The 25,939-nt window shown below is 46.7% G+C and overlaps 1 protein-coding gene across 1 annotated transcript in view; it reads right to left on the bottom strand.

Annotated features, from left to right (window-relative positions):
- The window catches only part of LOC146809161 (IgGFc-binding protein-like), a 181,530-nt gene that overhangs the window by 48,727 nt on the left and 106,864 nt on the right, over positions 1 to 25,939 (bottom strand). The window contains exon 11 of the mRNA XM_085614837.1: positions 818 to 1,146. Coding sequence (XP_085470963.1) covers positions 818 to 1,146 — 329 coding nt within the window. The remainder of the gene's footprint in view (positions 1 to 817; positions 1,147 to 25,939) is intronic.

The raw sequence follows: 25,939 nt of genomic DNA, 5'->3' as shown, positions 1-25,939 counted from the left end.
ACCTGCGGGGTGAAAAGAAAAGTGCAGGAATGCGCCACATTTATCATAATATGACACAGTCCTGTCCTTTCATAGAGCTGGTGCACTTTTTGTTATCTAGCGCTAATGCAGCACCCTTGTGTCATTGTGCAAGGGTGTCTGCGCTGTAGCCAGGATTCTTGTTTTGCAGAAAAGGACACCTCCTTACTTAGGTTTTGCATCACCCGTGCGCCCACTTGCGTGGCGCAAGGGAGACACACAGGCTTGATAAATCTCGCCCTTAGTATATACTTGCTTCTTGTATGTAAAACAAATACAAATTTGACATCTGATGAAGGCCAATCTTTGGGCTGGCCATTTTCTCTTCTACTCCTAACAATTCCATCAGTAGTCGATTATTACGTCATATGCAAATAATCTTATTTTAAAGTACTTCGAATGGGAACCAATCAGAGTACCCATGAAGCATCAATGTTTAAACTGAACTTGGGATTTATTACCTTCTCAATAATTATTATCAAGGTACATTTGTGGCTTGATTTCCAGTTCCTTCTCATTGACAGAGAAACCTGGGATAATTTAGAACCTGGGTCACAGAATGACATTTCCAGTATTATTGTTGTTCCAGTATTAACTTAGTGCAGGTGTCGACACATCATAAACATTTTGTTTTATTAAAATTCATGCTCTATGTAGTGATCATTTTGGCTTCAATGGCAGTAAATAAATGGACACAATCCGATTACCTGTTCCTGTTTTAACCAAAACGGAAGCCACGAAAGACAAATTACAAAAGTATTTTTTGTTGCTTTTTGAACATTACTTTGAGATTACTCACCCTTATCTTTCCAAATTCACCCTTGTAGATGGATATCTTGTAGCTGTACACATAGATGTTAACAAATCGCACATAGGAACCCACTTGGTTCTCTCTGTTGCTGTTCTTCTCATCAATGACGAAGGGGACGAGCGTAGGGTCAGTGCCGCAGTACTTAGAAATGGTGTAGGAACATGTGCCGTGGAAGTCATAGTTGTACCCATCATATGTATGGTAGTGAGGACCTCCCCATGCCCAGCAGGTGCCTGAATACTCTGGCACACACACTGGCTTTCCATTTTTGACGTTACAGGTCTCCCTTGTTCGACATTTCATAGATTTGCAAGGGTCTGAAATAGGGCATAAGGTGCAGATTTTAGAATTTGGCAAGTTTTTGTGACAGTTTTAAAACTCTGGCAAGAAAAGTAATATTTGGACATTAGCGGTCATTCTCGCTCAGCAGGTCAGCGGTTTATGATCAACAAGATTGAGCTCTTATTATGCTGATAGACTTCTTGTATTGAAATTAAAAAAAAGGCCTGTGATTGAATATTCTCATTATACACCCTCATTCTCTAACAACCTCCCCACCTCTGTCCAAGGGTGAGAATGCTTGCAAGAGTCCTAATTGCGCAAAAGATATAGAAACGGTGATTAATCTCTGTTCTCAGTATGTTTTTTATGAATATTGGCTTAAGCCGATGATATTTGCCCACAGCACCTCACGAAATTATCTAATACTTCAATTTTTTCTGCACTGTTCCATTAACATCATTCATACAGGACCGTGTTTGTGCCACAGGAGCAATAATGTCCCGGCAAACCATTGACAAAAGGGCAGAAGTAACGCCAATCATTCGTGCCGGAAGAGTGTAAACTCATCATGAATACAATGCCAAAAGAACTAAGGACACTAACACTGTTATTTAAGGCATACTAATCCTGCCAGAAAATATCCTCATCAGATGTACAGCACCAGTAAATTCCATAAAAGTGATAATACCAGGTATTATGCTCACCTGACTTATTCTTCCACTTAAATTATTATTAAAATCACAGTTCCAATTATGCTTTTCAGAGGTAGAGCTCTCATAAAAACACCACTCTCATTTCCTGTTCACTCAAGCTAATTTGAACTAGAACTACTTTGAGATCTATGCTGGACATCAATATGGTTCTGCTTACATTGCAATCCAGATAAGCATAGTAAGCTCATCCGACTTGGCATGCCAATTCATCTCCCAGTCAGACTTGCTCTGCAACTTCATACCCTCAACAAATGTCTGTGATACTTAGCTTGAACATCTCTCCGACCTCCAGCAGGACACTCCTGCCCGCTGCAGTGAAGCCAGTTCTATGGACCTCTCCCTGCACTTACTTGTGCTGTACCTTGCCTATAGGGAATAGACTATCTGCTAAGTCTTGATGTATATTCTTCAAAGATTAATTAAGAGCAAGTCTGCCACTTCTCCTTGCAGATCCTCCGGTTAAAATCTGTAATAATTTCTGGAATGTGTACAGCTCTAGTGGGTCGCTTCAGTTTGTTCAATCCTCCCACCCCCTTACTGCACTCCACTTGCAAAGCGACTCACACGATGCCACTTGTTGGCGAACTTTCCATGAGGAGCAGGGTCAGAACTGATTTCATATGGCTAGGTCTAAACTGGGGTGGTATGGTGAGCAAAAGAACAATGTATTTAACCCAGATCTCTTGACTGGGGGTGAATGTTTGATTTGTTCAGCATTCCGTCCATCATCTGTGTGTCTTTTGCTTTCTCGCCCTAAGTGCTCCAGGTATGTCCAGACGTGGGTTCCAGGCTCACTGTGCCACTGGATTCAAGCTAGCCTAACTAATGAGGGTTGATACTCCCAAATCAGTTTCAGGATGCTTGATTCTGTTCCAGGGAGGAGCTGGCTTGGCAGTTCGGGCTGGACTGTTCCCATGCGGAGCATGGTCAAGACTGATTTGCAGAAGGATGGTTCTAAACTGGGGTGGTGTACGAAATGATGGCAGGGGTTTCAAAAAAGAGCCAGCAGCTCTGTTTGGTTTGCAAATGTATAACGCAATTTGTCTACTGGCGTGCTCAATGTAGACACTGTGCCATCCACAGTGCCACTCAGTACATGGAGAACAATTCCTCCATACACACTGATTATTAAAATTTGAACAACAGAGCACAGCACAACTAAAAGTTCCAACTGACTATCGTTAGTCAGTAATATGTTTAATTCCAGACTGAGCAGTGGATGAAACAATCAGTATACAGTAATCTTGATCATAAGTGGATCAGATTCCAAAATGTTGAAGCGTAGGTATAGCAAATAAACAACCAACACATGTTTCGTCGTTAGACGAATTTCTCAAGGCTTAAATTAGTATCTGTATATAGCAAAATCAGCAAAAACACCCTTGGCTTCTCCAGTATGAAGATTCAAAGGTGTGTGGCAATTCCGATACGAATTAGTGAGTCACAATATATTAGAATAGTTGTTTACTATGAGACCGGTGAGCTGAAAAAACCATTATGATAAACGAATAGAAGCCAATATGTGGAGCCTCTAAGAGGTAACGTTCTTCAGTTGAAAACCAAAATAACTTAATTTCCAGCTCCCATTCTGAAATGTGGGGTGGCATGGTGAGCGAAAGAACAATGGATTTAACCCCGATCTCTAGACTGGGGGTGAATGTTTGATTTGTTCTGCATGCCGTCCATCATCTATGTGCATTTTACTTCTAGAAAATGAGAATTTTCTTGCTTAACCATTCTGTGCCTCTGTCTGTCTATCGAATACACACGTCTGAGTTGGCTGGCAGTTGGGCTCTTGTGCATTCACTCTAAACAGTCACACAAAGGGAGCTAAAGTGTGCCTATTATATCCCACTGGGCCACCGCCAGGCTGATGGGCCTTCCTGACCTGGAGTGGTGGGAGGAGTTGTCATTGACACCTGAAGAGGGCTGTGCCTGTCATCACACCAAGCCATCCCCTCCTCCCCCCCCCTGTAGTGTGTCTGGAGCCAGGTCAGGGAAAGGCAGGTTCTTGTGCACTACAAAGACTTTCCTTTAAAGTTTGCCTACTTCAAAGGCAAAAAGGGGTATACGTATTAGACATCTGACAACCCAAAATCAGAACACTTCTGGACATGAGGATATTCTGCCAGGAAGAAGAGCTGAATGCTGTAGGAAGGACTGACACTCTGCCTGTTGCTTTGTTGTGCTGGCCTGCTTTTTGCTGCTGCTGTTCTGGGAGTGAAAGGACTGAACTTTGCTATCTGTGTACTACTGTCCAAGGTTCTCCAAGGTCCATGTGTGCTTGCCTCCTGTTAAGACGTCTCAGGGCCATCATAGACTGCTGAGAATCATGACTTGGCAAGTGGTGCAAAATCCAGTCCCTGGGCCCTGAAGAAGTGGAATCTAGTGAACTGAAGGAGAAAATCCAATCATCGACTGCCAGCAATTGTTTTTACCAATTTATGGCTACAAACTTCAATGCATCGCTGCAGTCGGCACTGGAGCATGGATCCCGATTGGCGCATTGACCACGACTTTCACCTAAGGCCCCAGCTTTCCATCACAGCACGTCAGAAGAAGCGCCGCCAAATGAGTTTCAGTCTGTGACGCACTGCTCCAACTCTGATACAGCATCTGCTTCATCGCTGTGGAATCGATGCAGCGCTGCTGGACTTCGAAGCATCCTCTCTGGGTGCTGATTTTTCAAAGACATAGATACTGCACTGCAGTAAGGAACCCAGGCTCTGTGTCCATACTTCGACGCTCCCCTACCAGCAAGGAATCGACGCATCACCTCCCATGTCAGCAAGGAATTGACATATCACCTCCCCTGCCTAGCAGTAAGTAATTGATGCATCACCTCCTGTGCCAGTTAGGAATCCATGCATCACCTCCTCTGTAGTAAGAGATCGACGCATCACTGTGTTTTTAGGCGTCTCACCTCCCGATGGCCCACATTGTCTTTTTTTTTTTTTACGCATCTCAAATACTTTGTGCTAAAAGTGACACACCCATAGATTTCTATGGACTGAACTGATTTATCATATGAAGAGTGATTTCTTTACTTGTGTATGTTATATTTTTGTCGTTTTGGTCTTGTTTTGTTATTCAGATAAATATTGGCTATTTTTTTTTAACTGGTGTGGATTCATTTTGTGGTGTTTTCACTGTGCTACTGTGTGTGTATGTACACATGCTTTACACATTACCTCTGAGATAAGCCTGACTGCTCATGCCAAGCTACCAAGGGGGTGAGCAGGGGCTATTTTAGCTGTGTGACTACCTTACTCTGACTACAGTGAGGGTCCTTTCTTGGATGGGTGCCAACTATGCCAATTAGAGTCGCATTTTTAACACTGACTGTAATAGAGCACGAGTCAGATACAGGGACCAGGTTCAACTCAATGAAAAATTTTCTTTCCAATTTAGGGGCGTATTATCAAGAGAGGCCATAACATTATCGCCGCTTTAGTGGCAGAAAACTGCAGCTAAAACAGCGATAATGGGCTTGATAATATGCTCTATGGAATTCCAATTGAAGCCCATGTTAGATGTCCTTCACATCTAACATGGGCTTCAATTGGAAGTACATAGAGCATATTATCAAGCCCATTATCGCCGTTTTAGCTGCAGTTTTCTGCCGCTAAAGCGGCGATAATTTTATCGCCTGTCTTGATAATATGCCCCTTAGTCTCTTGAATGGAAGTCCAATATACTCTGTAGGGAAAGGCAACAGGCTGTGTGTGAAGAGGGCTCCACGACTTCGAACGAGGTCCCGGTGCATCGATTTACCAAATGATCAAGGTGGTGTAAAATGGAGTCAGTTGTGTCCTGGTATTCGACCCAGAAGGAGGAAAACATTTAGGATCTGTAATCCCAAATCCTCAGGTTATTTTCTATTAAAGGATTAATGGCTTGGAATAGCTGGATTTAGATGTTGGGATGAATGTATGATTAAACAACTACCACTTAAATAACAAATGCCTAAACAACGAAGGCTAAACAACAACCAAAGCCAAACCACTCTGTATTGAACCACAGCTTACTGAACCCACGAAAATTAATCTATTGACATATAATCTGAATCTACCACAACATTTAAAACAACGCATGTTTGAAAAACGAACCAAAAAATGTAATTAAATTAAACAACACTGTCTGACTGTGGTGGCTTTAATTTTTCTTTCCTATGCAGGATGCTCAAATGAAATTGGATCAAAGAAAGTGAAATTATCCTCACTTGATTTTAAAAAAATATTAATTTGTTAAGGTTGACTGGCTAAATTGAATATCTATGCCGATCTGGCTTGCATGTTTTACTTGTGCTTTCGAAAATATGTTTCCTAGGTGATAACCTTTTATGTACCTGGTTGACTTCATTGAAAGGCATGAAGATTTGCAATGCATTTGGTCTCGCCTTTGGGACCTTATATGTATTTAGCTTTGCATCACAATAGTCTGGGTGCTAGAACATCTACTGTTCTTTAACATGGAGGGAAAGTAAGCACCAAACTGCGTGAACGCCAGGTATGGGAACACATGGAGCGAAACATTGCCTTTCATCGGGTAATGGTATAGTCCAAAGCTCCTTTGGTGGTAATATCACTGAAAATACAAGATTTGAAAAAATATTATTGTCTACGCGTGCTCGTGGAAGACGATTTCTATGGACTGGAATCTAGAGGATGCTAAAGTGATTCTGGTATTTTACTGACCTCTGCTGGTCGTTTTCTATCAAGAAAGTTAAATAGAGACAGTTGCCAGAAAAATTAAAAAGAAAGTCCCTCAGCAGAAAGCAATTCTGGTATTTTACTGACCTCTGCTGGTCATATTCTATCAAGACAGTTAAATAGAGGTAGTTGAACAGAAAAAATAGATCCTAAGCGGAAGCGGACAAGTCCTAGGGCTGATCTCCAGAGCCCACACAACCTACACATATAAGTATATACTAAAGTATATATACTAACGTATATACTAAAGCATATACAAGAGGTCTCGGATGCTTGACCTACAAATGTATATTACTCCACAGCCATGCTATTCTTGTGTGGCGGTCTGATTATTCACTTGATACTGGAGCCCCACCTGTATATAGTTGCAAATCTGTAATGCCTCACTAAAGCTGATGTTAAAATATGTGAAAGTACAATTATGCTATTTACATCCCAAATCATTTTGAATGTCAGGTGACCTGAATATGCACAAAAATAGGGAGGGTGCGAGGGGACTCATAAAAGCGAAATGTGCAATGAGGCCCTCATTCCAAACTATCTGAATTTCCAATGCAGCAATGGTGCTCGCAAAATGGGATTTCCAGCCCATCAACAATTGGAATGGGGGATAGTTTAGGAAATGGTTCTTACTACATCTAAGGAGGTCGTGGTTCAGGTACAGTAGTAGTTAAGGAGGTCGTGGTTCATGTACAGGTCCTTGTTTAGGATTCGTTGTTAAGCCCACTCGTTGTTAGAAATTTGTCTCGACTTTTTTGCCTACACGGAGCACGGACCCTGTGACTTTGACCATATTACACGACTAAGGCCAACGTACCTTGTTTTCCCTACATTTCACAAAATACTGAAGTCTTATCAATATTGAGATTTTAGACATCTGACTACATAATTACAAAAGAAAAAATGGGAAAACTTTAATTCGTGTGGATTTTTAAATTATTATTTGCAAGCCTTGAAGAAGTCCCGTGGGGATGAAACGTGTCGGCTATGAACTGGCTATGAATTGTACGCTGTATTTTAAATCAAAAATCTGAATTATCAAATAAAGAAAAATTCATCTTCAAGCTTTCGAAGTTTATCGCGAATCTTTGGGGATACACTACATATCTGTCTGTTTATTGAACGTGACGAACAATTTTGTCCATTATATTTGTACTCAAGTTGTGTGCTGAGCCACCTCTGTCTTGTAACCCTTAATATTTGCCTTACAATACCCTCGCACCTATATCTGCCTGATTTAAAATCATGCCTAATGTTGGATCTGGTTCTAATTTCATAAATTACTGGATTCCACGCTGAAAAACCCAAGATGGTGTCCTTTGAACCAAGAAAACCCATTTTGGATAAGACTGGGCTATGGGGGTCATTTATCAAGAAATGCTCTGTTTGTGAAGATTCTGTTAAAGTCTTAAATTTGATGTACATGTTCAAGAAGCCGGCTACAGCTGGTCCTTGCTATTTATCTATAAATCAAGTAGCAAAGTCTTGAAAAAGTCCACGATTGCTCTTGTCTACCCAAACTGAGTCACTCTTACAGGAGAACTGCTACTCTTTAATGCTGGTGCATGGTTCTTAAGAAAAGATGAAGATCATTCTCCTACACTTTGAGGCCTAAGGCCTGATGTATGAAATTTTCATTTGCATATGGGCCTACCTCATCCATTTTAAAGAAGTAGGTCGCAAATTGTGATTCACTACGATTGGATGCCAACACAGGGATGGTGACCTGCTGGGGTCACCACATCTGTGAACGCATTTAAATTAAGTAGGCTTTTTTAACAGAACATGTTTTCCTTGTTAAAGTGAGTAATGGGTTTCACAAAGGAGAGGAGCTCCCAAAACGTCCTCCTTCCTTTTGCAAATATGTTACTACCCCCAACTCTGGAGTTGGTGACCTTTCAATATTTTGCAGCGGGATTTTTGTTGCAAAACATTCATACATACCATACCATACATACCATACATACCATAGCGAATAACGTTTTAGAAGGGATGCCCTAACCATGCTCCTTTCAAACAGCAGTTTGTTATGCCTTCCCAAACCCATCTTGTGATTCAGTAACCTGTTCCAGAACCGCAAAATGGGTATAGTACATTTGCAAACCCTGCATTTTTTTATAGCAGGCTTTGCAATTGCAAAATGGCTTTCTACATGTCGCTCCTGGTTTCAAGGCAATTGGGAACCTGCCTTTTTATTTATCAACAGGGCGTTGCTCCTTTGTTCTTGTTGATTTAATAGAAGAGTGTTGGCATGGCAGGCAAGCTTTGCCAGTCTTAGTGAGGTGAAATGGGTGGATTTCAAAAAACAAATGTACCCAGGGTAGACACTGTGAAAGACACGTCCTGTGACTTCTTTAACAACTCCGTAAAGTTAAAAGAGGATCTCAACTTCATACAGTAAACAAGGAAACAACACTTCTGAAGCAGCAATAAAAACCATGTTGAACTCTGTGCAGCAAACAAAGGTAGGGCATAAAAAGGTGAAAATATTCCTGGACACAGTACTGTGCCTAGATCTAATATCTTTGAAGGAACATTCTCCCCTGCAACTCATTGTGACGTAAATCAACTTGAAGAGGAATTAGGTCAGAGGAGGCGATTGTCCACTCATGTTTATGCATGGGATTGGTTTGCTAGAGAAGACAGAAGTTTTAAAATGCCCTAGGAGTGACCTTTGTGGGAACATAGCAAAACTGGTCTGTCCCTCGTAATATGTAGATGGTAAGTTATCATATAACCCAGTATTTCCCAATGTTGCTCTAGAAAGATGTAAAGTCCTTTCATGTCAACGAAGGCCAAGTCATCCATCTGTGGGATACTGGGATCCTGCAAACCGACTTCCCTTTTTCACTTACTTTGGAGCTTTGCGTGGCAGTCTGTCTCATGACTGCTCCAGGACAAGCCAAATTGGCTCTGTACACTAAACCCCACTTTTATCAGCTACCCTAAGTCCTGGATGCTTCCTTTCGGTAAAAGTTCAAATTCTGGCAGAGCTGACAATGGACCTCATGCTTCAGAGGCCGATGAAAGGAGTTCAGTATATGTAACACTAGGGTCCAATTTTATGTTTAAATCTTTTTTATTGTGTTAGACCTGGCATCTTTTGGCGTGGTTACCCCTGACTTTTTGCCTCTACCTCCTGTATTTTTTATGCTATGCTGGATGTCGTTTTTACAGGTATAGATGCTTTGGGCACATTGCCACTGCTGATCAGTGTCAAGGTGCAAGTGATCCCTAGGGAAATTGTGATGTAATTGGCTTTACATGTTTGGCATATTTGTTCTACCTGCAAGGCCCTAGTAAAGTGCACAGAGAGTGCCAGGGCTGGTAGTACAAATGCTACAAGTGGGCTGCAGCACTGATTGTGCCACCCACAGGAGTAGCGCTAAAATGATGTCTTAGGCCTGCGTGCAGTGCCTATGTGCAGTCCAGGACTGCCATGTCGACCTGGCCAGTGCAACCACTGACCAGGCCTTATCCTTCCCTTTCTGTACATGTCAGGCATCCCTATGGTGGCCCTAGGTACCCCCCTGGGCTGGGTGCAGTGTATCTGAAAGGTAGGGCATGTACTGAGGTGTGTAACATGCCCTGGTAGTGAATTACAGCCATTTTCGTTTTTCACTGCTGAGAGGCTACTTGCCCATAGGACAGAATGGGGGAGGCTGTTTACATGCCTATCTTCCCCTAAAGGGAAGATAGAAAATCCAAGTTTGGTATCTTTGTGTTCAGAATTTAATTATACATCTTTTTAGCAAGATGGTTTTTAAATTCACTGTGTGGGAATAGCACTTTTTAGAAAGTAGCTATTCTCCTGTTTAACCTTCCTGTGTGCCTGTGTGCAGATTGGCTGACTGGTGTCATGTGATGGGCTAGGTGGCTCCAGGAGTCTGGATGAGTCAGCAGCAGGGTGAATAGGGAGATCTGCTCTAAATGGGTGGGACGAGTAGCCCCTGGGTTTGAGTAGGGCTGCCTCTGCCAGCACATTGCCGGCTCCACCCCCTGCTGGCCAGGCTGAGGACTCTGCCTCTGCCAGCACAAAGAAGGCTCCACCTCCTGCTGAGCGTCTAACGACCCTGCCCCTCACTCTGAAAGGAACCAGGTGCTCCAGGGCAGAGCACACCCAGGAGCCGGTTTGAGCAGGGGAATCCCCCCACTGAAACAAAGAGAGACAAAGACTTGGAGGGGTATAAGAAGAGGACCCCAGACACCTAAACTTTAGATCACTGTGGAACTAAGAAGGAACCTCTGCCAAGGAGAAAGCTGGAAGGAACTGAAGAGGAGAAGACTGCCTGCCTGCTATTTTGCTTTGCTGCCAAGGATAGGGGAAGGACTTTGCTGTGTCCCCTTCTTTTGATTCTGATCTCCAAGGGCCTGAGGAGAGCTGGCTCCCTGTTAAGAAGTCCCAGGAACAAAAGGACTTCACCACCAGCTCCCCTGGAACTCTGCTGAGGGAGATCCGACCTGCCTTGGAGTGCTTGCCTAGTCTTGGGGCCTCAGGAGGTCATTTTGCTGTGTTTGGGAGCTGGAAAGCAGAAGTGTGAACAAGAGTAACTGGTACCCATCGCATCATCCATTTGAGAGACGCATAATCCGGTCGCAAGAGCGAGAGGAGAATTTCATCGCGGCTTAATCGCAGCACCCGGAGTCCCCGCATCGCCGAATGCGTCGAGCATCGTCCAGGTGCGGGAAGATTCCTGACGCTGCGAGGGTCGTCGCAGAACCAGTTTGCGGGCCGCACCACTGCCGGTGCGTGAAAGTATCCAGTCGATGCGTGTGTCGACACAGATTCCCGTCCCGTGACGCATCGAGGGTTGCGGCGCCAGAAGTCAGCGCTGCGCCGCGCATCGCGCCGCATCGAAGATCGCCGCATCGTACCTGTGCATGAAGCTTCCCCCTAAAAAACCTACGCAATGAAAGCCAAAGTCATCACATCCTCCCCCTACAGATCGGAGCCGGCGCATCCACCTCTGCTGCGTGAAGCAGGGCTGCTGCAAAGCCTCCCCAAGGTCTCAGGAGTATCGCATCGCCTTTGCCATCTTCATTGTTATAGCTTTTGGGAACCTTAACGCAACTACAGGTACTGTTGGGCACGAGAGTGTCGCATTTTGTGCATTGAGAGTCGCATTGTGCAGGACACTGATTTTTACATCCTGGAGTACTTTCTTCAAACTCTTGAACTATCTTTAAAGTAACCTTTTTAATTGTATGTTGGTTTTTCTGTAGTATTTGGTCTTGTGAAGTTTTTAGTAAAGATACCTTATTTTTCTAAAACTGGTGTGGAGTAAATCTGTGGTGTTTTCACTGTGTTACTGTGAGTGTTGGTACAAATACTTTACACATTGCCTTTGATAGCCTAGACTGCTCAGGCCAAGCTACCTAGAGGGTGAGCAGGGGTTATCTTAACAGTGTATCCCCCTTTCCCTGACTAGAAGCAAGGGTCCCTACTTGGACAGTGATACCTACCCTGCCAACTAGAGACCCCCAGATCTAACATTGGTGGTCAGCGGTGAGGGTTGAACTTGTATTTGTACTTGACCCACAGTAATTGGTGTACATCACTAGGAGAGCAGACCATTACACAGCCACATACTGCTGATTGTTGATTTTTGGTTCTATTTTTGAGGTAACTCTTGAATTATCATGGCTCCAAGTGAGAAAGCAGCCAGTGTAGAAGGAGAGCTACAGTTCACCATTGAGGAATTGTATTCCTACAAGGCGGAGGAGCTCAAGCGGTTCTGCAAGGATTTTGGTTGTCCCATAAAAAGCAACTTCAGAAAGGAGGAGTTGCAGAAGGCTCTGAAAGCCTGGTGGGAGGCTAAAGAGGCTGAGGGAGCAGATGATGATAATGAAGGGAATGGGTTTGGGGCAAATGATTTGCCAGTGGGTAACCCCACCAGAGGAGCGGGGAGCCACCATTCCAGCAGGGGTCTCTCCCCAGCAGATGAGTTACAAGAGAATCAAATAATCAGAGAACATGAGCTGGAAGTGATGAAAATGAAAATGAGCATGGAAATGGCAAAGAAGGAGAAGAAGAATGCCCTTGCTTTTGAGGAAAGAAAATTGCTTTTGGCTCATGAATTGAGCATGAAGGAGCTGGAGATCAAAGCCAGAGAGGTGGAGACCGGCTCAAATGGTGGCAGCAAACAGCCAGTGAAAGGGGTAAGGTATATATCCCCAAGGATGTGGTTCAGAGTTACAGAGTGAGTGATGATATCTAAGGGTGGTTTTCTGCCTATGAGATTTCTTGTAAGATGCATAGAGTGCCTGAAGAAGATTGGGGTGCAGGTCTGTGGAAGCATTTTGAGGCCTCAGGGAGGAGTGCTCTAGAGCCCTTGGAAGCAGCCGGTAACCTGACCTATCCCCATATGAAGGAGGCCTTATGCCTCAGGTTTGGGTTAACCCCAGAACAGTACAGGGTACAGTTCAGGAACTCCAGGAGGGAGGGGTCCCAGACTTGGGTGGAATGAGTGAATCTGTTCTCACGTGCACTGGAAGGTTGGATAAAGGGCAGCAAGGTGAATGATTATAAGGGGTTGTTGAATTTGATCATTTGGGAGCACTTGAGTAGTATATGTGTTCCAGAGCTGCGCCAGCATCTTTTAGACCGCAAGTTTACTGATCCCCTTGAGCTTGCACAGGAGGCGGACCACTGGGTCAGTACCAGGGTCCATAGGGGTTTTGTGGGTACCACAGCCAAAGGTGGGCAGGGTCCCCAGCAGAAGAGTGGGGGGGATAAGGGTAACCAAAAGGAGTTCTCACAAGGGCCCCAAATCCGTTACCAGGGTAACCAGTCCCAGCCCCCCAAGTCAAAACCCAAACCAACCTGGCCCCCTAAGGGCAGGTCGGATAACAGGGGTCCCATTAAGTGTTATCACTGTCAGGAATTGGGTCACAAATCCCCTGTGTGTCCCAAGAAATCCCAGGCTCCCTCTGGTGCTCCAACACCGGGTATAGCTAGTGTAGCTTTTGGTGGGGATTTAATTTCTAGTGATTTGGAGGGATTAGCAGTTATGTCCCTTGTCTATTTAGGAGACACAGCGATGGTCCAGGAAACCCCTGTCCCTGATAACACTAAGAAGTACAGGCAGTGGGTGACCATCAATGGGAAGAGGGTGGAGGCTCTCAGGGACACTGGAGCCAGTGTGACTACGGTCGGGTGTCAGTGGGTCCCTGAGGAGATGATCATTCCCAATGTACTTCATCCTGTAGTGTCAGCTGACAACTCTGTGCGCCTTTGCAAGGTAGCACAGATTCCCTTCGAGTGGGGGGGGTCTTAGGGCCTCTCAGAGTCATTGTGAGTCAATCCATGCCAGTAGACTGTCTGCTAGGTAATGACCTGGAGAGTTCCCCATGGAAGGAGGTGGAACGCCAGGCTCATTTGGAGATGTTGGGTTTGCCTGAGTGGGTCTGTGTGACCACTCGGTCCATGGCAGCCAGACAGGGTTGTGAAGCAGACCTGGAGCCTAAAACAGTGGCCCAGGTCCCTGCCAGAAAGAGGAAGGGCAAGGGGCGTGGTGCTTCCACCCCCGCTGTTCCCACGGTCCAGGAAGGAGCAGACCCTGAGGGGGATGCCCTGGAGCCTACAGGGGAACAGGTAGCTGAGCTGGGAGACATACCTGAGCTGACCCATTGGCAGCAAGAGGGTGGTCCCTCCAGAGAGGAGTTCTGCCGAGCGCAGAAGACATGCCCTACTCTTGAAGGTCTGCGGCACCAGGATGCATACCAGGCAGCAGGTGCTGATCCAAAGAACTTCTTTCTCTACTGGGAGAATGACTTGTTGTACAGTGAGCCTAGGTTTGCTGAGCCCAGTGGATCACGTACCCTGGTGGTACCAGCAGGGTTCAGAGACTTCCTACTAGGTCTGGCTCACGACGTGCCTCTTGCAGGACATCTCGGGCAGGACAAGACCCGACAAAGGCTTGCCACCCACTTTTACTGGACCAGGTGGAAGACGGACATCGGTTCCTTTTGTAGATCATGCCAGACTTGCCAAGCAAGTGGCAAGGCTGGAGGGAAGTGCAAAGGCCCTCTCCAGCCCTTTCCTGTAGTGAGCCCCCCTTTCGAGCGGGTGGGGATAGATATTGTGGGGCCACTGGACCCCAGGACAGCCTTGGGCAACAGGTTCATCCTGGTCCTGGTGGATCATGCCACCCGGTACCCGGAGGCTATCTCTCTCAGGACAACCACAGCCCCGGTGGTGGGCCGTGCATTGATGGGGATCTTTTCCCGTGTGGGTTTCCCCAGAGAGGTGGTATCTGACCGGGGTACCAACTTCATCTCCAGGTATATGAAGTCTCTGTGGGAGGAGTGTGGGGTAACTTATAAGTTCACCACTCCTTACCACCCTCAAGGAAATGGGTTGGTTGAAAGGTTCAATCGGACCCTGAAGGGCATGATCATGGGGCTGACAGAGCCCATGAGACGGAAGTGGGGCGTCTTTTTGCCATGCCTATTATTTGCCTACAGGGAGGTACCACAAAAGTCTCTAGGGTTCAGTCCCTTTGAGCTTTTGTACAGGCACCCTGTTAGAGGACCTCTCAGTCTGGTGAAGGAGGGTTGGGAGAAATCTCCTGGGAAAACCCCCCAGGATGTGTTCAGCTATGTGCTGGCCATCCGCAACCAGGCACAGCGCTTCAGGACACTCGCTCAGGCGAAACTGGAAGCCAGCCAGGATGAGATGAAGAGGTGGTAACACCAGCATACCACTCTGGTGGAATTTCAACCTGGGCAGATGGTGTGGGTGATGGCACCAGTGGAGCCTTGCGCGCTCCAAGACAAGTGGACTGGGCCATATGAGGTGGTGGAGCGCAAGAGTGAAGTAACCTACCTGGTCAACTTGCGGTCTACCAGGAACCCCATGAGGGTCCTACATGTGAACCGCCTCAAACCCCATTTTGAGATGTCTGAAATAACAATGCTACTTGTTACAGATGCAGGGATGGAGGAGGATAGCGATCCTCTTCCTGACCTCCTGGAAGCTAAGGAGCAAGATGGGTCAGTGGATGAAGTGGTCCTCTCGCCCACCCTGACCCCAGAACAGCAGAGGGACTGTCGCCATGTTTTGGGTCAGTTTGCATCTCTGTTCTCCCTGACCCTCGGTATCACCAACTGGTGTGTCCATGATTTGGACACGGGAGATAGCATGCCTGTGAAGCAAAAGTTTTACCGGGTGGGTGACATGACAAGGTCAGGGCCAGCATCAAGAAGGAGGTTTCTAAGATGTTGGAACTAGGGGTGATTGAGCCCTCCAGCAGCCCCTGGGCTAGCCCAGTGGTACTTGTACCAAAAGCTGCTGCGCCAGGTGCCACTCCCGAACTTAGGTTTTGTGTGGACTACCGTGGGCTCAATGCGGTCACGAAGACTGACGCACACCCCATCCCCAGAGCTGATGAGCTTGTGGATCGGTTGGGAGCTGCCAACTACCTCAGTACGTTTGATTTAACTTCTGGGTACTGGCAGATTGCCTTAACTGATGGGGCCAAAGAGAGGTCTGCGTTTTCAACGCCAGAGGGGCATTTCCAGTTCCGTGTCATGCCCTTTGGGTTGAAGAACGCCCCTGCCACATTCCAGAGACTGGTCAACCAGGTACTGTCCGGGCTGGAGCAATTCAGCGCCGCATATCTGGATGACATTGCTGTGTTCAGCTCAACTTGGGAAGAACACTTGCAACACCTCTGCGCAGTGTTGAAGGCTCTGCACAGTGCAGGCCTCACTATCAAGGCCAGTAAGTGCCAGATAGGGCAGGGTTTGGTGGTGTATTTGGGACACCAGGTAGGAAGCGGCCAGGTGGCGCCCCTACAAGCCGAGATAGATGCCATCCGGGCTTGGGAACCCCCCAAGACCCAGACAGAGGTGAGAGCCTTCTTAGGACTCACAGGGTACTATCACCCTTTTGTCAAGGGGTATGGCACCATTGTTGCTCCCTTGACAGAAGTAACTTCCAAGAAGTTACCCAAGAGAGTGATTTGGACCAGTGCCTGCCAAGAAGCTTTTGGTGCCCTGAAGGAGGACATGTGTACAGCACCTGTACTCAAAGAGTCTGACTTCTCCAAGGAATTCATAGTGCAGACAGACACTTCTGAGCATGGAGTGGGAGCAGTGCTCTCACAACTAAATGATGAGGACTTGGACCAACCTGTAGCTTTCATTAGCAGGAGGCTACTTCCCAGGGAACAGAGGTGGAGTGCTATTGAAAAAGCTGAGACCCTACTTGTTTGGGACTCACTTCCGGGTTCAGACAGACCACAGGCCCCTTAGATGGTTGATGCAAATGAGGGGTGAGAATCCTAAGCTGTTGAGGTGGTCCATTTCCCTACAGGGGATGGACGTCCCGGTACAGACCACGCCAACGCTGACAGTCTGTCCAGGTTTTTCCCAAGAGGGTGGGTAGTTCTCCCCACATTTCAGCTGGAGGGGACACGTGTTAGACCTGGCATCTTTTGGCATGGTTACCCCTGACTTTTTGCCTCTACCCCCTGTATTTTTGATGCTATGCTGGATGTCGTTTTTACTGGTATTGATACTTTGGGCACTTTGCCACTGCTGATCAGTGTCAAGGTGCAAGTGCTCCCTAGGGAAATTGTGATGTAGTTGGCTATACATGTTTGGCATATTTGTTCTACCTGCAAGGCCCTAGTAAAGTGCACTGAGAGTGCCAGGGCTGGTAGTACAAATGCTACTAGTGGGCTGCAGCACTGATTGTGCCACCCACAGGAGTAGCGCTAAAATGATGTCTTAGGCCTGCTTGCAGTGCCTATGTGCAGTCCAGGACTGCCATGTCGACCTGGCCTGTGCAACTACTGACCAGGCCTTATCCTTCCCTTTCTGTACATGTCAGGCACCCCTATGGTGGCCCTAGGTACCTCCCTGGGCTGGTTGCAGTGTATCTGAAAGGTAGGGCATGTACTGAGGTGTGTAACATGCCCTGGTAGTGAGTTACAGCCATTTTCGTTTTTCACTGCTGAGAGGCTAACTTGCCCATAGGACAGAATGGGGGAGGCTGTTTACATGCCTATCTTCCCCTAAAGGCAAGATAGAAAATCCAAGTTTGGTATCTTTGTGTTCAGAATTTAACTATACATCTTTTTAGCAAGATGGTTTTTAAATTCACTGTGAGAGAATAGCACATTTTAGAAAGTAGCTATTCTCCTGTTTAACCTTCCTGTGTGCAGATTGGCTGACTGGTGTCATGTGATGGGCTAGGTGGCTCCAGGAGTCTGCATGAGTCAGCAGCAGGGTGAATAGGGAGATCTGCTCTAAATGAGTGAGAGGAGTAGCCCCTGGGTTTGAGTAGGGCTGCATCTGCCAGCACAATGCCGGCTCCACCCCCTGCTGGCCAGGCTGAGGACTCTGCCTCTGCCAGCACAAAGAAGGCTCCACCTCCTGCTGAGCGTCTAACGACCCTGCCTCTCACTCTGAAAGGAACCAGGTGCTCCAGGGAAGAGCACACCCAGGAACCGGTTTGAGCAGGGGAATCCCCCCACTGAAACAAAGAAAGACAAAGACTTGGAGGGGTATAAGAAAAGGACCCCAGACACCTAAACTTTAGATCACTGTGGAACTAAGAAGGAACCTCTGCCAAGGAGAAAGCTGGAAGGAACTGAAGAGGAGAAGACTGCCTGCTTGCTGTTTTGCTTTGCTGCCAAGGAGAGGGGAAGGACTTTGCTGTGTCCCCTTCTTTTGATTCTGATCTCCAAGGGCCTGAAGAGAGCTGGCTCCCTGTTGAGAAGCCCCAGGAACAAAAGGACTTCACCACCAGCTCCCCTGGAACTCTGCTGAGGGAGTTCTGACCTCCCTTGGAGTGCTTGCCTAGTCTTGGGGCCTCAGGAGGTCGTTTTGCTGTGTTTGGGAGCTGGAAAGCAGAAGCGTGAACAAGAGTAACTGGTACCCACCGCATCATCCATTTGAGAGACGCATCATCCGGTTGCGAGTCGCAAGAGCGAGAGTGCGAGGAGAATTTCATCGCGGCGTCATCGCAGCACCCGGAGTTCCCGCATCGCCGAGTGCGTCGAGCATCGTCCCGGTGCGGGAAGACTCCTGACGCTGCGAGGGTCGTCGCAGAACCAGTTTGCGGGCCGCACCACTGCCGGTGCGTGAAAGTATCCAGTCGCTGCGTGTGGCGACGCAGAGTGCCGTCCCGTGACGCATCGAGGGTTGCGGCGCCAGAAGTCAGCGCTGTGCCACGAATCGCGCAGCATCGAAGATCGTCGCATCGTACCTGTGCGTGAAGCTTCCCCCTAAGAAACCTAAGCAACGAAAGCCAAAGTCATCACATTCTCCCCCTACAGATCGGAGCCGGCGCATCCACCTCTGCTGCGTGAAGCAGGGCTGCTGCAAAGCCTCCCCAAGGTCTCAGGAGTATCGCATCGCCTTTGCCTTCTTCATTGTTATAGCTTTTGGGAACCTTAACGCAACTACAGGTACTGTTGGGCACAAGAGTGTCGCATTTTGTGCATTGAGAGTCGCATTGTGCAGGACACTGATTTTTACATCCTGGAGTACTTTCTGCAAACTCTTGAACTATCTTTAAAGTAACCTTTTTAATTGTATGTTGGTTTTTCTGTAGTATTTGGCCTTGTGAAGTTTTTAGTAAAGATACCTTATTTTTCTAAAACTGGTGTGGAGTAAATCTGTGGTGTTTTCACTGTGTTACTGTGAGTGTTGGTACAAATACTTTACACATTGCCTTTGATAGCCTAGACTGCTCAGGCCAAGCTACCTAGAGGGTGAGCAGGGGTTATCTTAACAGTGTATCCCCCTTTCCCTGACTAGAAGCAAGGGTCCCTACTTGGACAGTGGTACCTACCCTGCCAACTAGAGACCCCCAGATATAACATATTGTTATTATTATCATAAGTATTCTTATTGGGAAAGTGATACATTATCTTTCGTCAATAAAGTCTAACTTGCTTTACATACCACGGAAATTCCCATGTTTGAAATACAATCTGGAAACATTGTTCATACAATTATGTCTAACACAATACATATCTCAAAGTTGTATCTCAAATCCCAGCTCTTAGAAATAAACCAATAACTTGAACACCTCCCTCACTCCCCTCCCCCACCGGTAGTCCTATTGCTGTTCATATTATATTCATCGAAAGCTCAGTGATGTCACATATCAGTTGTTCTTGGGTGGCTGGGTCTCCCACTCCGGGTCCATCAAGGGCCGCACTCTCACGTTTTTTGGTCGAGTGATCTCATTAAACTCGGTCGATAGTACTGCTAAAAATGGTTTCCACACTTTCTAAAATGAGTTTTCAGAGTTATTTAAAGAGGCAGTAATATTTTCCATTCCCACGATGTACCACATCCGGTGTAGTGGGTGGTGTTGACGTCTCCCAGTGTGAAAGGATGTTTTGAAGAACTGCCCCCAGTGCCAACCCTATCTGTCGTCCCCTACAGCTTTTGAGTGGGTATGTTATTGTATTGGGAAGGGCTAGCACCACATACACTGGTAATTTCGGTATCTGCGTATCGAAGTGTTGGTTAACAACATCTAGTATTCTGGACCGGTAAGTCGTTAAAGTCGGGCATCCCCATAATAGGTATACTAGTGTTCCCTCCTCCCCGCAGCCTCTCCAACACGTAAGGCTCCTGTCTGGGTTACCTCTATTATGGCGTACAGGTGTAAGATACCAGTATGTGGCAATTTTCACAGCCGTTTTGATACTGGCCACATTGCGTGCTGTGTGCTTTGCTCTATAGTACATCCCTTCCCACTCCTTCTGCGATAGCTCTCTACCAAGTTCTTTCACCCACTTTTTCTGGCTAGGTGTGGAATTCTTTAGTACTGAGTGTATGAGCGTGTCATAGATCTCCGATATCAGCCCCTTGTTGTTCTGTTTCGTTATTAACCATTTCTCATAGCATGTTGGCTGGCATCTAGCCTGCGGTCATACCTGCGATCGTACCTTGGGTTGAAGCACCCAGTGTCGCAATTGCATGTATCTTAACCGTTCTGATTCTGGTACCCCATAGTCCTCCTTTATCAGAGGAAATGGAATTATTCCCGTCAAGTCAAACAGGTGCCCCACTGATATGCACCGAGTGTCATGTCACGCCTCAAATGCCTTATCTTCCATTCCCGGTGTGAACTCTCTATTTCCAAACAAAGGTGTCAAAGGTGATGGAAAGGACGTGAGTTTCCTTGTGGGGGCTACCCCTTCCCATACTTTCATCACAGATTTTGTAATCGGTGATCTCAGTAAGCTTTGGGGTCAGTGCGACTTCCTTAGGAAGGGGAACTTTCTATTGAGGGATCCCAGCTGGGGCTCTGTCCTGAAAGAGCCATCTCTTTTCGGACTCAGGCCTAGTCCATTCCATCAGGTATCACAATTGGGGCGCTCTGTATTAATCCACTAAATTCGGTATTCCGAAACCTCCATTTTCCAGTTCTCATGTACCCTAGTTCTCTTATCATACGGGGCCGGGCTACCGCCCATACAAAGCGATTAATGTCTCGCTGTAGTGAGGTGAGTACCCCTTCCGGCGGGAGCACAGGCAGAGTTTGAAATAAATATAATGCTTTTGGTAAAAGAGTTATTTTAATCGCTGCTGCTCTCACTAGGAGTGAAAACTGGTAACGGCTCCAATTGCTCAGCTCTTTTTTAATCTGATGCGTCAGTCTGTCGTAGTTTAATCTAACCGTTTGGTAAATCGTAGCCACCAGTTCCAGCCCTAGGTAAGGTACTGATTCGACCACTCGACTCTGTTCCCTTTTGTTCTGGGAAGGTTTGTATGTCCAGTCCAATTTAAGAATCAGCGATTTACCGACATTTACCCGGAAACCCGATACCTGACCAAAGACCTCCAGCTCCTTCAAAAAGGCAGGGAGTGATCTATTTGGTTCTGTCAATGCTGCTATGATATCATCTGCGTATAGGCTAATAGAGTGCGACTCCCTTCCAAACGGTATCCCTCTAATCTTAGGGTTGTCCCGGATTCTCTGAGCTAAAGGCTCCATGTATAGTGCAAATAAAAGGGGTGACAATGGGCAACCCTGCCTGGTGCCCCTTTGAATAAAGAAGGGCCGAGAAGAAACACCGTCGACCCTAATTGAGGCTGTTGGCGCTCCATAGCAGCAGCTCACCCATTCCCGAAACCTATCGCTCAGCCCAAAATGTATCATCGTCTGTTCCAAAAACTCTGTCTACCCGGTCAAACGCTTTTTTGGCATCAACCGTCAGGAGGAGCGCGTCCATATTCGTCTGGTGGGACTTATCTATAAGGTGGCGAATCCTCTTCATATTGTCCCCACTTTGCCGAGTTTGAATAAACCCCGCCTGGTCCAGTTCTATTAGATTCAGCATGAGCGGACCTAATCTCGTAGTCAGTATGCCCGTAAATAATTTTAAATCTGCATTGAGTAGGGATACCGGTCTATACGATCCGCATTCCTGCTTATCTTTTCCCAGTTTCGGTAGTACCACTATTGCCGCTGACAGCATGGTTGAAGGGTTCAAACCTTTACTCCTGAAGGCGTTCAATAGCCTTGTCAGTATCAGGGCCAGAATATGGCAACATTTTTTGTAGAAGAGTGCAGGAAATCCGTCCGGGCCAGGCAATTTGAGTGATTTAAGTCTTGAAATCGCGGTGACCATCTCTTCGAACCGTATTGGATCATCTAAAGATTTTGCTTGGTCCGGTGTGATTTTGGACATCGTAACAGTCTGTAAATATGATGTCCTGTTGCATCCGATGTAATAACTTTCATGTATAATGTTTCGGAAAACCCCCGAAAAGTCTGAGCTATCTCCTGATCCCCAGTAGCTTCCCTTCTCCCACTTCTCTTTAATGAGTGTATCTTAGTATGCTGGCGTTGAGCCCGGAGCCTATTTGCTAGTAAACATCCCATTCTATCCCCCCCAGTGTAGTTGGAATGTTTTAATCTAATTGTTGCATATTCAGCCCTGTCCAGATCTATCCCCGCTAACTGTGCCCTTGCAGCTTTTAGTTGTCTCCACACTCTATGTACCCGTTCCAGTTCTTGAACTTGCGTGGTTAACTGTGCATGTATTTATTTGCGTTCCTTGTTTTCAGCCGCAGAGATAGCTATTAGTTCTCCCCGTACTACTGCTTTTATAGCTTCCCAAAGCGTAGTGGCGGCTACCTTGTGGCATTCATTAATATTTAGATAGTGATTAAGGCATTTTGTGAGCTGCTGCATCACTGCCTTGGTATGGAGCATGTATTCTTTGAGCCTCCAACAGCCCACCCTCCTCTGTCGTGGTGGTACCTGTATCTGAACAGTCACTGCATCATGGTCTGAGAGGGCAACCGGCTCTATGTCCACATCCTTTACTACTCTGGTAATCTCTGTCATTCCTAGAAAGTAATCAAGTCTATCATAGGACCTTTGAGCATGTGAGAAGAATACATATTGTGTTGCATGGGGGTGGGCCTCCCTCCATATGTCTACTAGACCTATTTCCCGTAGACAATTCTTCGCTTCCTTTGATATCTCCCCTCTTTGATGGAAGGTAGCTTTCAACCTATCTTTATCTATATCGAGAACCGGATTCAAGTCTCTGCCAATCATGTCATGAGGACCTGCGATACCAGGGTCTCTGCTATAGCCGCTCTCAGGAAGCCCTCCTGTCCCAGATTGGGGGCATATATGGAGCCCAGGACCATAATTTGGTCACCAAATTGGATTGTGTATGCCAGTAGCCTCCCATTTATTTTGGCCACTTTATCCTTAACCTCCCCCTTGCAACGTTTGGCAATCAAGATGGCAAAACCCACCTTCTTCTCTGCAGTTGAGGAGAAGAGCTGCTGAGGGAACGCCCTAGAGCGCATGTGATGCCAATCTTTGGGCAATAGGTGGGTCTCCTGTAGGAGTCACACATCTGCCTCAGAATTTTCTAAGTAGGAGAGGATCATCTTCTTTTAATGGGATTGTTGACCCCTTTACATTAAGTGTAAGGACCTTCACTACCGCACTGGACATTTCAGGTGTTTGCATCCATTGCTCAGCTGGGCCCGAGTCGAACCTCAGTCTCCTTGTTCACCCACTCCTTCCTCTTGTTCTGTAACAGCATGCATGAATAACGCTAGACACATAATATCTGGACACCGGTTCCCCCTCCCTACCTCCCTAACCCCAAATAGAAAAACAATAGGAATACCCCAAAATAGTCCAGGATCCGCAGAGCTCGAACACGTGCCCTTGGTAAACCAGTTTGTAGGGTGCAAAGTGTGGCCTACAATTTTCCCCCGCTCCCTTGAATTCCGCCCGCGGCCCTCCCAGCACATCTTTGTTCACTAATCTGACCCCTGTATCAGTTCAATCACCATCTTTGGAGCAGGACGCACTGGACGGGGAATTCAAGATGGCCTGTCTCTCCTCTGCAATTGTCCCTGAGTCTGGTTTCGATGTCGTTTTTTTGTCCCCTCTCTCCATGTCTCACTTTTGGGAGTCCTCTATACCGTGGACATGTCAAGCTTCCTGAAAAGATCGGATTTGATGCAATTTGCCACCCCACCTGAAGATAAGTCGAAAGGGGTGTTTCCATGAGTACGTAATGCCTTGATTTCAGAGGTGTGTCGTGACTGGCCAGATATCCCGCCTCTTCTGCACTGTAAATAGTTAGGTCTTCATATAGAGCAATTGCATGTCCTTGATACGTCAGTGATTGGGCATCTCTTGCTTTCTTTAAGATTTGGTCCTTTAGCTGAAAATCTGGTATATATGCCAAGATATCTGGGGGAGGCGCCGGTGTTTTCCTTTGCTGGCCTACTCTGTGAGCTCTGTCAATTTTAATGTCAAAGTCCTGGGCTTTGTGCAGGATGTGCCTGAAAAGGCCCTGGAGGTATTGGGTAATGTCCATTCCTTCTTCTTTAGGAGGCACGCCTTTGACTCGTATATTGTTTCTTTGGGAATGATTCTCTAGATCCTCCGCATGGGCTTGGATATCTAGCTGTTGGACCCAAAGGTGCAGTACCTCTTGCTGCAATTGTTCCATTTCTTCATCCCGGGCCAATTCATATTCTTCCATGGTAGCGACTCTTTCCCCCACTGCCTCCAGGTCTTGCCGCACCTCCTTTATTTCTGTGGAAAAATCCCCTTTAAGGGTTTGAGATCTTCTCGGAGGCTGGAGAACAACTATTCCAAAAAGGTGCGCGTGACCGGTTCCCCTGCATTTTCTATTTCTTGTCCTCCTGTTGCGGTTGGCAATTCTCTGCCGTCTCCTCCGCACGCCCCGGTCATCTTTGTGAACATTTCCTTCACATTTCTATCTTTCTTGCCACGCGTCGTAGACGTTGCTGAGCTAATGGCAGTGTAGTTAGATCAATGCTGCAGCAATTTGGTTTTCTTCCATTGGACAGGCGTAGGATCTGTGCCACTGAGTCGACCGTTCCCACAACGTGCCCCTATGGCCATCTCTTCTCCGTTTCGTCCTCTAATATGATATTGCCTCGGGAGCCCCGCCTCCGTGCCCTGGGCCCTCGCAGCCCGAATGGACGCCCCTGTGGCGTGTGGACCAGACTCTCCCTACTCCTTTTTCACTCCCTCTGTATGCCTTCGCTTCACCAATCTCAGGGTATGGAGGTGCAGTTGCCATACTTCGGCGTAGGGCAACACAATTAAGTTAGGCATACCGTGCCTTGCTATTGAATGCCTTTTAAGTCATCATCATCAAACTTTATTCGGTCATTACGACCATCAAAGTATATAGGCATTCAATACAGTATATTGATAAGAGAAGGATTTTCATGTTGGGTATTGTGGGTCAAGATGGATGACGTTATTTATACAAAAGCAAAACATAATAAAACCAAGCCACTAAAAATGAGGAACAGGTTAATAAAAACAGCTGCAACAAGGTAAAACCGTGACAAGCTAAAAACACTTAAAAAAAATATGGAGCCGTAAATTTACATAAAGTGCAAATATATAACATGCAATAGTAATATTGAATGCCTTTTAAGTCTCTACCGGGGTCACTAAGCTCTATGGGAACCTTCTCCAGCGACCCCCATCAATTAGCTGCCTGAGTCGTGCATTCACCACGCTCTCACATCAGGCGGCGGATGCGCAGCATGCCTGGCTCCTTAAGCCTAGTGTTCAGTGTGCCCACCCTATGTGAACACGCACTGTGGTTTTGGGGCCCCTTTGACTCGCTGCCGTGGCCTGCTCGCGCTCCTCGGGTGCCTTTGTATTTGACCACAGATAGAGGGTCCAGAGCAGGGTATTTCCCTTTTGCCGACGTGTGCCTCATGGTTCTTGGCACCCTCAGCTCATCAGGGTGCCTCCGGCCCTTGTCATGCAGCTAGTTTATCTCCGCTGTACCTCCTGTGTGACCTCCCCAGAACCGCCGCCTCTTACGGGTGTTTTCAAGTGGGGTGCCGTGTAGCCCTGGCCTCAACAGTGTGGGTGCTTGGTCCGGCCGTGCTGC

This window comes from Triturus cristatus, chromosome 7, assembly GCF_964204655.1.
Source record: "Triturus cristatus chromosome 7, aTriCri1.1, whole genome shotgun sequence".
Classification (NCBI taxonomy): domain Eukaryota; kingdom Metazoa; phylum Chordata; class Amphibia; order Caudata; family Salamandridae; genus Triturus; species Triturus cristatus.
The sequence above is the reverse complement of the archived record's forward strand: the minus strand, read 5'-3'. Positions and strand labels throughout refer to the sequence as shown.